We start from the raw sequence: 16,791 nt of genomic DNA on the forward strand, positions 1-16,791 counted from the left end.
TCCTAATTATTTTGAGCATACAATTCTTGTTTGCCCAGGAAAACAGCAAGAAGCAGAAGATAAAGCAAGTACTATACAAGCCCCAATAAAACTCACTGTACTAAATTCATCAGTCCTGTCAAGAGCTGAGAAGATAGTTAAAGAGGTTTTTATTTCTTAAGTAACAAAAAGGTTAAACCAACTCAAGTTCTATTTACACTTAAAGCAAAAAAACAAGTAGAAAATGTTATTCCTTCCTGTCCTTTTTCTCTCGTTTCTTCTTGCTTGTTAGATACAGTACTTTGTATGTATTATATTAGACACAGTACTTATCTAACAAAATTTATGCACAATGTTTTTCAAGGAGAAACTTTGAAGTCCTAAAATTTCATACACTGAGACAAACATGTTTCACTAAAGTTTCCTTAGTTGGAAAGTACATTTATGGAAGATAATTTAAGACCATAGCTGCAGACTTGGTATCATCAGAGCCTCTGACAGTCACCAACAAGCAAAGCAAAACTATGGTAACATCACAGGGAGAAGGTGGGGACTCCTGTATCTCCAACATAATGGCAATGACGTAAAGCAAGGTGACCTCAATTTTATAAATTATGGGGTGGAAATTTCCCCTGGGAAAAATGCCAGGCCACAGGGCTCCTGGTGCTCAGAGGGAAGTTATGGTCAAGAATCAGATGCAACAAGTCTACCAGGATTTGGCGGCACCAAGCAAGGGCAGAAATTATTTGATGATTTCGAAAATGCACCCACGATGTCTAGGCATGACCCCCATAAAGACACCCACTATTTAAGCAGTATTGGCGAACCTGGTGCCCTGCCTCCAGTATCTCCCCTCCCAAATATGTGCCCATGAAGGTGTTTTCTGATGGACCAACCCAATAAAATCCTACCCACTTCAAACCCTCCACCAGATATGCGGAGGCCCCCATAATGATTTCTTACATTGAGCATGCATCTCTGTAATAATATACTTCTGAGGATATACCTCCTATATGGAAATATCCATCTATTATACTATCATGTATATCATACAATGTGTATCAAAATGGAAACTAAAAGAATGAAATGGAAATTAACACAAATGAAAATTCTGATCTTTTTTCCATATCCTCCTGGATCCAATTTTCCACCTGTTGTGATGCTTGATAAGGGTGCATGCCAGCCTAAAATTATCATGCTTTTTGCCAACTCACCACCAGAGAGCTCTCCCTCCTTATTTCCTACAACAATTTGTGTTGCAGCCAAGCCAACCTTTTCACTTTATGTTTTTATTTGTAAGGACAACCTCACCCCCACACCTTCTGAGGACTCTCTCCTTCTTAAAGACTCAACCCAACTGTCACCTCCTCTGGACAACCAATGCAAACTTCCACTGGCAGAATGCACTGTTCCCACCATTGTTCTCCTAACACACCATTCACATCCAAGGATGGGACAAATCCTATCATATTGTCACCATATGATCACAAGGTACTCTTCTGCTTTAGTCCATGATATCCTTGAAAGAACGGCCTACAGCTTAACTGTCTTTGCTTTTCCCAAAGCCAAAACAGGATCCAGTCACTGAAAACTCTTGATGTCTGCTAAAAGAATGAGACAAAACTCTGACTCTCTTCTTTATACCCTTGGTAGGGCCTCTGTGTACAATCTTAGCCAATCTTGCTGCATAATACCAATGGGTACCATCCAGCTTGATTACCACAACTAGTCCCACTTTTGTAAATTCCATAATAGCAGAGGCTCTACACAAAAACAGTGATTATAATAAAAACATGTTGGTAGATACATTTGTCAGGATTTTCAAAGAAAGAGAATCAGTAAGGCAAAATAAAAGGAGATTTATTATAGACATTGGTTCACACCTACATAAAGGCTGGGATGTCCCACCATCTGCCACCTCTAAGCTGGAGCACAAGAAGACTGGGAGACCCAACTCAGTCTAATTTTAAAGATCTTAGAACCAGGAGGTCGCTGGTCTAAGTACGAAAGTTCAACCAGGAGTCCCAATGGGGGAGGGCAGAACAAGATAGGCATCCCAGTTCAAGTTGAGAAAGAAGTAATTCACTCCTCCTTTGCTTTTTTGTTCCATCCAGGCCCTGAGCAGACTGGTCGGTGAGGCCCTATTGATAAGGCAGATCACTTTCTTCAGTCCGCTGAATCAGTTAATCTCTTCCGTAAACACCCTTACAGATACATTTAGAAATGATGCTGTAAGCATGATCCCTTTCAGCTCCATCTATGTTGCTGCAAAAGGCATGAGTTTATCTTTTTTGATTGCTGAGTAATATTCCATTGTGTGTATGTATCACATCTCTTTAATCCAGACTACTATTTTGGGGCATTTGGGCTGCTTGGTGAAATAAGCCAAAAAGAAAAAGAAAATACCGATGGTTTCACTCACAGCAGGAGTGTAAGGGATCAGGGGGAAAAACAAAAGAGAGAGATAAACAAATGTAGTAGAGTAAAATTAAAACAATGAACAACTGTAAACCAGACAATTTTATGGGGTGGAAAGGGGAATGGGATCAGAACTGGGGTGGGAAGAGTGCACTGGATGTCGTGATGGCACACGGGTGAATTGTCGGTGGGAAGCCGATGCGGATTACAAGTGAGATGGAAAAATGCACAAAATGAAGAATGATAAAAAAAAATTTTAAATATTTTTAAAAAAGAAATGATGCTGTACTGTTGAGGTATAAAATAAACCATCTCAGTCTGATACATATCCAGAGTCGGATATGTGTGTGTTGAACCCTGAATATGTGAAGACCACCTTCTAGTCCAGACACTGCCAATGATGAAATCATTATTATTAATGGATAATTATAAAAGTTTCAAAGATAGCTTCAATACAAATCTATGTTGCTACAGTCTTTTAGAAATATTCTCACATTAAATATATAAAGTAAAATCAAACTGGTACTGTTTCAGCTTTGTCTCTTTGGTCCTATTGGGACCAAGAGAAAATCAAGACACAGACTAGTTGGGTGAGTTTTCAAAGTCACCCAAATCTGTAAGGGGTGAAATCAGCCTCTATCAAGATCTCCTTATCTTTAGTTCAACATTCCTCCTGTACTATGTCACTTCCCTGGAAATTGTCAAGAAAATTAAGTGGAAGCAGAGAAAATGCTAGAAAGCACAACAACTTGAAGGTAGCTGACTACTACAATAAATTCTTGGGCTAGGATGATTTGCTTAGTTCCAGGTAAGTACTAAGAACTCTTAGTGCCTAACAGTTTGCTAATCCACATTCACAATGACTTCATTTTTCACTTTCTTTTTTCTATGCTTCAAATTTAACAGTTTGGGAATTTTCTTAATTAACAAGCATTCTCTTTTAAAAATAAATTCACCTCTGGGGACATTATGTGGAACTCAATCATTTACAAGTGTGTAGGAGATTGTTCTATGAATTGCTTCCCTCCTAAGCGTGAAACTCAAAACTGGAGCACATGACAGGCTTTGACTTTTCTTTGCAAGGAAGAGATGGCTTACTTTGGGATTCATAGGGATATACATGGGTATATGAAGGCTAGAACAATCACAGAAGGTGATACAGTAGGCGACACAGGAAAGCTTAGAGAGAACACAAACAAGAAAGTGGAGTGAGGTTGTTTAGGTGACCCACATGGTGTGGCAGACCTCTCTTGTCTCACCCACTGCTCCCCTCAATAGTGTACTTCATCAACCAGCCTGTTCTGCTCCCCACTCTGTCTCTGGTGAATCCTCTCACTGCCCTGCACCTCTAGCCTGTACCCCAGTTCTGTACACATAAATAAATAGTTAGACACATAAAATTAATAGATATTTTTCATTGCACTAACTATGGCAAAGCTAATGAATGACTCACTGAAACAGATTCTTTTCCTTGCTGAGCATACAGCTAGCTAGACATTTACTAGTCGGTCTTGTCAAGTAGTCAGTGACTAAGTTCTGGCCAGTGGAACACAGGAGCCCTAGGCCGTGAACAACTGCAATCATGTCCTGCCATTCCCATTCCCTTCCATGGTGACCTCGGAAGTCACATGACACACGACAGGGCCAGCACAGAAAGGCATCTGAGTCCTTATGTTTCAGCTTTCAGGAAAGTCACTGGCCAGCCAGAAGCAGCCACCTGAGTCTCTGTATGACTGACACACAAACTCCTACTGTGTTAAGCCCCAGAGAATTTTTCTTGTAAGTGCTGATCAAAATAAATTGAAAGAATTTATTGAAAAGAATGATTCATTGAATCATTGAAAGAATGATTCTCCCCCTTTCAAAATTAAGAGAGATACAATGTCTCTCCTACCATTTGTTGAAGAAAAGGCATTCTTTGCAATTAAAAGCAGTGCTGTTTATGTTTAAAAGATCTACTTATACATCCAAGAAATGGGGGTACAGGCCAAACAGAGTGGGGAGCAGAACAGGCAGATCTAAAAAGCAGTGCAGTTTATAAGGAGTAAAGAGAGCAGGCAGCATTTCAGCATTATGTAGACAGGGCATTAGCAAAAACGAGCAAATTCGCCCCTGAAGGATAGATTCTGTGCTGTAAAAAGGATCCTTTAATTAAAACTGAGATGAAAAAAAGGACAAAATGAAGCATGATATAAAATACAGATATATAAAATAAAATTTAAAAAATAAATAAAAAGGAGCCTTTGAACACCAGCAGGATAAAGCTGAGAGCATCAGATAAAGAAAGGCATAAATCATGAGGGAATTCATTCATTCACTCTGTAAATGGAAACTTTTCTAGGTGCTAGAGATACAGAATAAGATAAAACTTCTGCTGGCCCTCCCTGGTGGCGCAGCGGGTTAAAGCACAGCACTAAGAAGCTAAAGCCACTTCAGCATGAGTTCGATTCCTGCCTGCCCTGGAGGTGACCACATAGTGCGGCAGTCCTCTCCTGACTGGCCCACAGCTCCCCTCAGCAGTGTACTTCATTGACCTGCCTGTTCTGCTCCCCACTCTGTCTCTGGTGAATCCTCTCACCCTCTGCATTTCTGGCTTGTACCCCCAGTTCTGGAATAAATAAATAAATCTTTAAAAAAAAAAAAAGATAAAACATCTGCCTTCAAGCAGTTTATATTCTAAAGAGGAAAATTAGATCATAAACCTATAAATAGGAAAACAACACAATTTTAGATTGCAAATGTGATGAAGAAAATAAAAGTGTATAAGAATATCATAGGAGCAGCTAAGGGTAGTAGCAGAGCTTAGGAAAAGTAAAGAGAAATCTTTCTATAAAGATTTCATTTGAATTGCACTTTAAATAATAACTAGAAAAACTTGTGAAGGACTGAGGGAGGAATCCCAGGCTGAGGCAAGGACAGTGGGAGCAGTGACAGCATGGTGCAAGGAGAGGACACAGGACAGGTTACTCATGACAAACACAGAGCAGCAGGCAGGTTCGGTTAGCACAGGATCATACACAAAACGGGCTTGGATATTATTCTAATGAGGCAGGGAATTCATCAGAGAATTAAAAACAAAAGAGTGGCCTGGGTAATAAAGATAACACTTTTTTTTTTTTTGGCATCCTTTACACATATTTTGAAAAGCTCATGCTAATGTATGCCCTGCAGATTGACTTATGAGGCAAGAAGAGACACTCATTGAGCTCACTAGCCAAGGTAACAGTAGACGTGCGAGAATTAGTGACTCATTTTGGTGATAAAGTCAATGGAGCTTCCTGACACCGCAGATGTTGGAGGTTGGGGAACATGGACTTGATGACCTGTACATCTTGTGACCTGCGCAACGGAATGACTGGAAGTCGCATCAGCTGAGTTTGCAATAAAAGAGAAGGTCTTGTGTTCTCAGGACCATCGGACCCAGTAGAGCTCTGCAGTGTAACAGTCCAGGACGTGATGCATAACTCATCTGCTATGTGCTACTCAGAAAACCTAATCATTACACATTTTAATCACACACACACACACACACACACACACACAAAGATTTTCAAATAATAGCTTTAAAATGATCTTTGAAACGTGATTTTAAAAAAATTAAAAACAGTGTTATACTCTCCCTCCCCGCCACCCCCCAGGCGTGAGCTCTGTCCCTGCTGGTTTGATGTGTTTCCTTCTGAACAGGGAGCTTAACAGTGAACTCCTTGCCCTGATTTATGATCAGTAAGCAAGATTTGAATTTGGAATTTAATGGGGTTTTTTTTGTTGTCATTCCAAAAAGAAAGTAATGTGAGTAGATGATTAAGAAGGGACCAGAGCCATAGTGGATGAGATAGCAGAAGTAAATGCTTTTACAAAGCAACCTTGGGATTAAAAATGCAGGTGCAGAAAAAATAATAATAACAGTCCAGAAAGAAGTCTTATCTGTATCTGCTGCTTTGAGAGAGGTGGCCTCTAGCTTTATGAAGAGCAAAGCAAAGGCTTGGAGAGTGGTGAGGATGGGGTGATATTGACATACATCTGGATACAGAAGATCTCTCCATTAGTCATGTCAGCTAAAAACAAAAGCAGAAGGAGAAAACACACCAAGGTACTCTTATTTCAAGTATTCTGAATCCCTGGAAATAAACAGGAGCAGGAGCTTATCATTAAGATTTTCCTAACATGAATAAAGAGAGATCCCTGTGTTGTTCAAAGGAGGACTTCAGGAGAATGAAGCCCTGAGATGAACTAAGTTTGGATCATAATGCTCACATATTTTGTAAAAATTCAGAACAAGAGTTACCTGATTAGCCCTTATATAATTAGGAATACAATTAAGTGTGTCAGTCTTTTCCCCATTCATTCTCTTGATCAGAAATGTACAGGGTATGGTTTCTACCGAGGTGCTGCAATGCTAATCTCTGCATTCAGTAAGTATCTCCTGCCCTCCCCTTAATTTTCTGGAGACTGCTTTCTATTTGAACTCTGACCTCTCTGCTGCTTTCCCAGTCTCTGAACATTCAAAGGGTCAGACCCTATGTAATGACCGCCTGTCATGGGAAAGAAGTTATGAATCACCTGCTGTTAACTGGTTGCTGGCCGTACAGCATGTCAGTACTTTTGCTATATAAAATTATCAAATTCATATAAAACACAGCACATTTTGTTCCACATTTCCTTGAACACAGCTCTATTCGTGTTTTTATATTTTTTTTTTGAAGGAAGGGATGAGAGCTCATCATTATCAATTATTAGACCCAGTGCCCTACAATCAGCAGCATGCTTCTGGAAGAACTCATGTAGCCCCGTCCTTCCTATTAAGAAAAGGAGCACTCCTCCCTGCAACCTGTCAATTCTCTGAAATACAGCTATGGGGAGCCTCTCAAAATATTGACCTCAATGTGTACACTCTTCCAATATCAAGAAAAAGCTGCATTAATAATAAGATGACAATGATGTAGCTAACTGTTGTGATACATTAAATATTTAGCTAGTACCACACAGTTCGCTAAATTTTTGAAATGCACTGATCTCGTTATTTTCTTAATTGAGAAATCCAATTTCACGTGTTGACTTTGATCAGAACAACACATTAATTTACAATTTGTGACCTGCAAAAAAAAATCTGTGCCAGAGCAGAACCAGAATGGAACATTAATAATCAATACAAAGTGTACTTTTTCTAGTAAATCTCAAAGTTTGTTCTATACAAAAAATTGTTTTCATTGGTGAGTACTGAGTACTGAGCTAGGGATATCCTCCAGAACCCACAAGATTTCAATCAACTAATTCAGGCAGATATACAGGAGACTTAGGCTAAAGTAAAAGTAATTGCACCCTCCAAAATTTTAGTGATTTACCATTACATGTCACCTGTCTGTTGTGCTGCTCCAAGCCATCTTTATCCTGGGACCCAAACTTAAGGAAAAGTCCTGCTCTGAAACATTGCCAGTTCTTGTGTGAGAGAAAAGAAAATGAGGTGGAACCTCTAACAGCTCTTAGAGCTACTACTTCAAAATGACACATGTCACATTTATTCATATTTCAAATAGTTCAAGGAAGTAAAAAATATTTTGAACAACACTATATCAATTCACAGGGAGGGGTGTAGAGAGAGAGCAAGACTCAGCTCTGAGTAGGAATGATTGGATATTACCTTCACTTTTGTGCTCCGAGTTTTCAAGTCCACACTTATAAAATGGAGTTAATTTAGACAAAGTTGTCACTTTCCTCATAAATTTATTTCAAAGCTCAACAAGCTATTTATATATATAAAGGAGCAGGAAAATTTCAAAGCACTCTCTACAAGGAAGGTCTGAGTATTTAATGCTAATTGTAATAGCATGTACATAGTAAATAGCTGATAGTCTTTTCATGCCTGAGGGTTGCATGATCTATGGCATCACATAGCTATTCATCTTTTAAATAACATTTTACTACAAAAGGAAAAGTTTACGAGAGTTTATGTAGACCCTGTATTCAAGAAGTAATATCATGAGTAGGACCTCATGGCTATACTTTTTTCAGACATTATCTAGCATTAAAACTAATGTATCAGCAATTATTTAACACCAATGCAATGAAAATGCCATCACTGAGGTAAAAGCCCTCAGCAGACCAGATTCATAAAACACCAAAATTCAACTAAAGCAGTTTCCCAAATGGGGAATGCTCTTGCTTGGTTCAGATGAAGCAAAATGAAATGACCTCCTGTGAATTGTATCATTGCTGACAAAGGGCCTTATTATCTTCTATTGATTGGCTGGGAGTTCCAGTATCTTCTCTACGCCAGTTTCTACAGCAATCTCTGCAGAGCAGGAGTCCTTAATACACTGTATCTCTGCCACTAGCCTAGGAAGTTAAGAAAATTGTAAGTCTTTTGTGCTGCTTTTTCCACTGAGAGCCTGAATAGGTTTTTTAAGATCACCTGAACGATGGGTGTAATATTTTGTTTTAATTTGTAAGCCAGTTTTGTTCATCGTGGTTTGTACAATATGGGTCATTTTCCTTCAATTTACTCAGAGTTAAAAATAACTTGCTGAAGCAGTTCAGAAGTCTCCACTCTCTCTAGGCTATAGTGAGACGTGAACTGTCTAGGACAGTGTCTGCTATTCAGGAGGGACTCAGTGGCCTCTCATCTGGCCTACCAGACCACCCCTTGGGGTGATTCTGAAGACAGACCTGGGGAAGTGAATGTAAACTAAATGTGGCCATTAGAATACAGTTGGATTTTTGCCCACTCCGAATTACTCTTTCCCTTTTCCTGTTTCCAGAACCCTATTTGGCTCAAGGGTCAAGATTATTTGGTTTTAGGAAAAGAATGCAAACCCTACTTGAGCTCCGAGAGTTAATACAATTAACCTAAAGCAGTCATAATCATCATCCCATTTTCTGTTCTCAGTGTTGGTCTAGGGATGGGGAAGATGTTACTGAGGTTTGAAAAGTTTCACAGTGGAGTGCTTCACTGTGAAGGGAGGAGGGAACTTATAGGAAGGACTTTCTGTGAACATATAAGAAGATTTTTAACCCCTACTTCTTCCGTCTTTCGGAGGCTCGTGTGAGGATACTAAGCAGTAGCTATTGGCAGCGATCATGCAGCCACAAGAAATCAAGTCCAAAGTCAAATAGGCTCACTTTGGCAAAATATAAAGAGAAGGACATGCACTCTGAAAGTGGCTATTAACTATACTGGGTTCTCAGGCCCTCCCACCCAGATGCCCACTATTGGAGCCCTGCTTTACCTCCCCAACCCAACAGCTACATTTTGTACCCCAAATAGTCTCCAATACTTAGTTATTTCTTCATTGGTGTCATTCTCTCCATAACCATCCCCTGGAATTTGTGGAAAGTCTCTATGATAAGAGAGAAATTACTAAAGCTCAAGCACACCACTATTATCCAAGAAAATACCACAAAGCACACTCGTCTGTCTTTACCGGTCTTTACCTTGAGAATACCTGACCCACTTGAAAGTGAAACCAACTTGAAAATGAAGCCAGTTTCATACACTTCATTGAGAAGAAGCACAAAAAACAGTGATTCAGACCTAACAATGCACAACATAATCAATAAAGTAAGACATCATGCCCAAAGGGCAAGTTTAATATTAATATTATATATCGCTCCTTATGGAGTTAAGTATCTGTAACAAAATATGGTACCAATAAGGAGAATGAGAATCAAAGATTCACAAATAGCATTTGCACCAGCAATTTCCTGCCAGATACTGTCAGGCCTCAGTAACTCTAGGGAGAGTACCAGGAATTATGGGTGTTTTGGTTCCAATGACTAACTAAATGGCATGCCAGTGGTAGAATCAGGATTCAGATGATTCTGAGGTACCTGCTACCATTTTTATAATCATTCATAGTGTATACCTATTACTTCTACTTGTAGTAGAAGGTAAGTTAATTTTTGAGATCATTATCTGGTTTGTATGACTTTTACACAATGAATGGATAATGTACACATTTTTAATTTTTAAAATTGGTTTACTTACTAAACATAAAAAATAGCATGAGGTAATATGAAAAATTAACATCAATTTGGAGCACTGAAATTGATAGCCCCCTCCCCACAACTGACAAATAATATATTAAAGGGTACACAGAAAGGTTATAACTAAAGAGGGCAGCTCAATCTCTCTAGGGTCATATTTCTCTAACCAATTTCACATCTATCAAAGTAAACAAAATAAAGCTAAGAAGGAGGGGAGGAACCCCACTAATTAGACTATTACTGAGGAGAACCAAAGTGGCAATGGAGAAAGCATTTGCACCAGCAATTTCCTGCCAGATACTGTCAGGAAATTGTTCCTTCTTCCAGAAGAAACAAAAAGGAGGCTACCCAGCAGGTACTGAGCAGGAGTGATTAGCCACGTTTCTTTAACAACAGACAGACTTTTAGTCAAATTTAAAAAGTTAAGCAGGGTTCAACAAAACATAAAAGAGCAGAATGAAAAGGAATTTACATGACTGTCATGCCAATTAATATTGTCTTTACCTTGAGAATACCTGACCCACTTGAAAAAAAATCAACTGGAGAGTGTCCAAAATTTTGCAGCATTCATTCCGTGGGAGATGGCCCCTTTCCTTATTGACAGAGCTCCACAGCTCAATATACTGACCATAAAGATAGTGCAATTGGCTTTTGAGAGTTTCACTAAAGTAATAAGATTTAATAAACTGGTAAGATGTGCAATGTCCTACAAATTCTTGTAGGATCCCTGACAAATGGATAGGCTTAAATACAGTTACACTATACCCTACCTACCTTTTTATACAATACCCTATACAGTTAGGCCAGTGTCGGAGCTAGTCAGTACTCCCTAGCATGTTAAAGAGCAGGGCTGTGTATGCCCACCACCAGCAGGGGGAAATACTGAGGCTGGGAAAGAGGTGTTCACACCACACAGGGTGGGTAGGGGAGTTGTTCTTTCTAGAGAAGAAAAGAGGTCAGTCATGCTTGAGGCCACCAACCCATTCATTACAAAACATCAGTTCATGATCCAAAATTTTAAGTCTGTCCTGTTTCTTTTAGTAGTTTGGGAATTCACAACCCATGAATAGGTTATTAGAAACCAAATTGCAACAAAATAATCCCAACCTTGGCAGGTGAAGGATGATGAAGGATTTAGGTTAGCATCAAAGAATCATTCAGAAAGGAGGGTGCACCATATAACACTGAATTGAACTTGGAGATGGCAATTTCCTCAAGTAAGACAAAGGAAATTGCAATGTTTATGGTTTTGTTGATGATTATTAAATATAACAGGATATACGATTTGATATGGCCCTATTTTGTTTGTAGCTTTGGTGTGACTCACAACTAATTTCAAAGATTTCGCTTTCATGACTAAACAGCCTGGATAAACCAGAACAGAGCTCCCTAGGCAATTGATATGATTTCTTGTAGGGTTGTGTAGAATTGAGCCAAGTGATGGCTTTCAATATTCAATGTCTACCAGGAATCCATTTCTCACAAATGACTTCATTAAAAGTAGCTTACTCACCTTCACAGTAGGCAGAGTCTCCCTGGACAGAGATATAACCATTCTTGCATTCACAAGTCGCTTTTGTATTCCAGTTTTTGCACTCTGAATTTTCACCACATTTAGGTCCTTCTGCACAAAAATTATGACCTAGAATATAGATACATACATACATATATATATATATATAATTTTACATCAGAAGTAAAGACATTAAAAGACTTGCAAATAATAAATGCATGAAAATTTTTTCATTTTATCACCATGCATGAAAACATACCTTGACAATACATACCAAGAATGAGCTGGGACAGGGGTTAGAATAGGAAACATTGGATTATCCATGTGAAGCAGTATTTTCCCAATATTCAAACCTTTTATCCTCAAGGTTTCTACCTGTGCTGATGCTCAATCCCCATCCTACCACCTTTTAACATGACTCGTCTTTTTACACTTATTTTGTTCCATAGAAAGTGATGTAACATATCTGTATATATTACCAGTATCCCTTGGTAGCTAACTTGAATTTTGTGTTAATCACTCCCAAACACATTTTTAGCTTTGCCACATATCGGTCTTTATTCCTAAATAGATCATTTGATTTTACCAATTTTGAACTACACATGAGTGTTATCATACTGTACATATCTTTATGGTGTTTTATTTCTGTGCATCCATGTTAATGCCTATAGCAATAATTCATACCCGAATACATTAATATTCTACAACACTACTATTCCACAATTTTGCATTTACTGAAGATAAACGTTGTATTTACTTCCAGGTTTGGAATTACAAAGAGTGCTACAAGAAATAGTCCTGAACATGTTTCCAGAGGAATACATTTTAAATCACATGTTTAAAATGTCCTTGTCCAACTATTTTCTCTTAAATCTCAGACATTCCTTCTGGATAATTATTTTCCTTCCTAAGTAACCTTTAGAAGTTGCTTTAATGAAGACATTTAGCTAATAAAGTTCAATTTTAACTTGTCCTTAGACCACCCTCATATGTGAGAAATCTTTTTACTAAGGATATACTTTTTTTTCCCTCAAAAATCTTAAGGGTAGTAATCTGTTTTTCTGGCTTCTAGTATTATTGGTGAGAAGTCAACTGTTAATCCAATAATCATAGCCTTTGTCTGTGACAAACTATTCTCCTATTGCTTTTTTAAATTTCTTTCAGTGTGTTCAGTTAGCTAGCTGATGTTTTGATTTGGTTTGTATTCTTTGATTTTACTCCAGGGTAATTTACTCCTAGGATTTCTTGGGATTCCTGACTCTAAAGATTGATTAAATCTTTGATCTATGTGAAAAAATTCTCAGCTATCATCTCTCCAAGTGTTCTCTCTTGAATTTTTTTTCTTCTCTGGATGGAATTCCAACTAGATCCATGTCATCCCTCTAAAGTTCTCCTATTACTTAAGCTTGCTTCACATTTATATCTTGTTCCTCTATGCTGAGTGCAGTCTAGCTTCCAGATGTACCTCTCAGGTTAGTAATTTTCTTGTACTGTGTCACACTCTACTCTGTCATCCATATTTCTTTTTTCTCACTTGTTAAAAACAAACCAAAAAAAATCCATTTTTTTCCTTTCCTTGTTAAAAATGAAAAAAAAAAATCCTGAAAATGGAGCCTTTCATGCAAGGTCTCCAGTCAGAATTAATATTTATTATGCTTATGTATAATACTAAACTAGTCATTGTGAAGCTTCCCAGTCAGCACTAGGAGGTAGGCCATGTGGGAGATACCCACATGTCTTGCCCTGAGGGAAGGTGGCTTTTTCCTGAAATCATCTTTTCTTTTGCTAATAACCTTTTTCCACACCCCAAAAGGCCTATAAAAACCCTCAATTTTGTGCAAGCCCTTGAGGCACAAACAGGATGCTGCCAGAGTACCCAACAGTTTAATGTCAATTAGGTCTCTAACTTTGTGCGTTTTGTTACCACATTTATATTTTTATATTCTAAAATTCAATTTTTTTCTAATTTCCTTTTGAAAAACACATTCACAATATAGCTGTGATATTAACAAATCCAGTATCCTCAGTGTTTGTGCATCTATTTTACAGTTTGTTGTTGCCACTGTGTATCATGTGTGATGATGTTTTCCTGTGTCTTGAATGATTCTTTAATCTGTGAGCTCATATATTTTTTTAGAATTTTATCTGTAAATTACTTGAGGTTTGGGGTCTTTCATTGTATTTCTTCACAGAGGATTAGTGATTATTTCTGTCAGGTGACTAAGGGAACTATCAACCCAAGATAACTTCAAACTACATTTTTGCCTTAGGGCAAAAGGATTAGACCATAAAAGCAGAATAAATTCACACAATAAGCTTTCAAGAATACCAACTTTTTCATACAAGGTTTTTCATTTATGCATTAAATGTGTTTGTTTATCTCAGTGCAGCCCCCTTTTTTAGTAGTTGTGGTTTGAATAGGTTCTATCTACCACAAAGTTTTTGCATTTCCAGTGTGGTCAGATGTACATCGATGTACTATTATCTTCAGATCATTTTAGTACATTTTTGTGCATTTTAACTTTTGTACAACTGATAGAGCTTATGAGTGATGTTCTGAACAAACTCCACCCCCATCTCCAGGCAAATGAGATCTCAAGAGCCTAAGATAGCAAATCCTCGCATGTCCTGAACCTCACTAGCTGAACAGGTGACCACTGAAAACTCAGAGCAGAGTCTAATGTCTGTGCTTGGCTTCTAAGTGAACACAAGTAAGTGTACTACAGCCTTCAGCTTGTATCCTGGGGTCCCAGCTCAGATAGTGTTGCTGCCAGGACTTGCTGGTCTGTCTCTCTCTCCCTCCCCCCACTCACTTGGTAAATAAACCTTATTTTCCTCTCTGGGTGTCTTCTTTTGGGCTTCGCCCTGAGTATTTAAGAATGTAAGTGACAACTCACAACTGAGGTCAATCATTTCCCCTGGGGTCTCCCAGTAACACCACATCCCACATCATGATCTCACAGAAAATAATGGATCCAAGAGTCAGAAGATCTAATTTATAATTCAGTGTCTGTATCCAACAGAAACTACAAATCCCTTCACTATCTAAGTACATGTACTGAGAAAGGAGATTTTTAAACAACAGATGAGTTGTGAGGAAGAGCTCAAGTCCCCAAAAACCGATTCAAAAGGAATAGCTCTGTTTTTATATTTCTGACGTATTGATCAGCTGAACAACAGCTTCTGTCTTGAGGAAACACAAAATCATTGAACTAGACATACTGAAAGTTTAATTCTTTTCAGTAATGACATTTTAGACTTCTCTTTTTCCCTTGAAACTCAATTTTAAACCAACAGCATTTAGAGTATATTTAGTTTTTTTTAGATAGTAACTTATTAAATAATAACAATAAAATCCATGTATCTACATTATGCCTTGCATTCAACTAGGTGTTTAAAGATGCAATATTACTTCTATATACTTTGTTCATGTATGTGGAAAGAGTTAAATGGGATAATCCATGTAAAGCACTTAGGACAACTCTTATAAAAAGTTTAGCCACTGTTAGAATAATGATAATGATGATGTTATTGACAAAGGTAAGGAAAGTTTAAGATTACCTGATTTAAGACCACTGTACTCAGCTTCAAGTTGAGAAAAGGTGAAATGTGCTATTATGAGTGCATAACATAGTGATTATAACTTAGGTCTAGGAACCACCAAGTTCATGTACTTTTGAACTATTGATACTTCATAGCCGAGTAATATTTCATATTCATATAACAATGCCTAGTGATAAAAAAGGATAAAAAGTGAAGGATCTAGCTACTCTTCAGACATCAGAGGATCTATAGGCTTCAGTTCACAAAAGCTCACATTCTATCTCACCAACGGTGACCATTTCAGTGATGACTGCCCAGTCAAATTCAAACAAGATTTTAACCAACTGAACAGCTGAAACCTGTCAGCCAAGAACATTTCTACAATTGCTTCCACAACTTACAATAGCCATTTCAACTAAAACTGGTTGATGCTTCTGCCACCAAAGAAACAATTTTTAGCTATCAACTTTCTTTGCAAGAGGAAGGGCCGGATGTCCCTTATCATATCAGAATTGATTATTCATTCAATTGTCTTTTTTTTAATTATGAAGTTTTACTCAATGTCCACCCTGTGTTTCATGCATTCTTTGTCTCTGATTCTTTTTTTCTCTCTTTCCAGGAGACTGCCGTTGCCCTTTTCCTTCCCCAGGCATTTGACAGCCTGAAACAAAGCTCCTCCAAGACTGTTAAGCTAACCAATGCCACTCTCTCCATGGAGCATATGCTGTATCAATTCACAACGCAAGGAGTTGGGCAAATTGTATGTCAAGGACAAAGGACACTGCCTTAAGGCCAAGTCTACTTTAGTTGTGTGTGATCATTGTACCAAAAACACGTTTTTGTTTTGTTTTGTGTTCATTATTACAGGCTTTCATTCAGCAAGTACTTATTCAGTACCTGCTTGCCTTTCTATATTTGTGAATAATCATTCACTCAGTATTTTGAGGCACCATTTCTGTAGACTGCAACACCATGGAAGTTTCCAGAGCCAATTAAATGTTTAAGACATACTCTCTGTCCACAAACAGTATACAAATTCTTTGGGGAAGATAAGCCAAATTCAGGAATAGCAGCAACACAAAGCAATCCATGTCAAGAATTAAGCAGTACAAATCACCATAGTGTTACAGAGAAGGAGAAATCACTCCTAGATGAAACAAAACTTGATCTTGGGTTTCTCATAGGTAGGAACTTGAGAAGGGGCAAGACACACATTCTAGTGGAAATACGAACTCCAACCCTTGAGAGGAAAGTGCAAGTTTAGAGCTCCTCAAATTATCTGGTACAAATTTAACAGTAAGTAGCATTCACTGAGCACTTACTACTCATTTTTTCACAAGCATTATCACATTGAATTC

At 38.1% G+C, this 16,791-nt stretch overlaps 1 protein-coding gene across 2 annotated transcripts in view; it reads right to left on the reverse strand.

Annotated features, from left to right (window-relative positions):
• NELL1 (NEL-like 1 (chicken)) overlaps positions 1 to 16,791 on the reverse strand; it is a 690,112-nt gene that overhangs the window by 485,668 nt on the left and 187,653 nt on the right. For both annotated transcript variants that reach the window (XM_004682976.2, XM_004682975.2), the window contains exon 12: positions 11,891 to 12,019. In XM_004682976.2, the coding sequence (XP_004683033.1) occupies positions 11,891 to 12,019 (129 nt within the window). The remainder of the gene's footprint in view (positions 1 to 11,890; positions 12,020 to 16,791) is intronic.

Source organism: Condylura cristata, unplaced genomic scaffold (genome assembly GCF_000260355.1).
Source record: "Condylura cristata isolate star-nosed mole 26May11 unplaced genomic scaffold, ConCri1.0 scaffold00015, whole genome shotgun sequence".
NCBI lineage: Eukaryota > Metazoa > Chordata > Mammalia > Eulipotyphla > Talpidae > Condylura > Condylura cristata.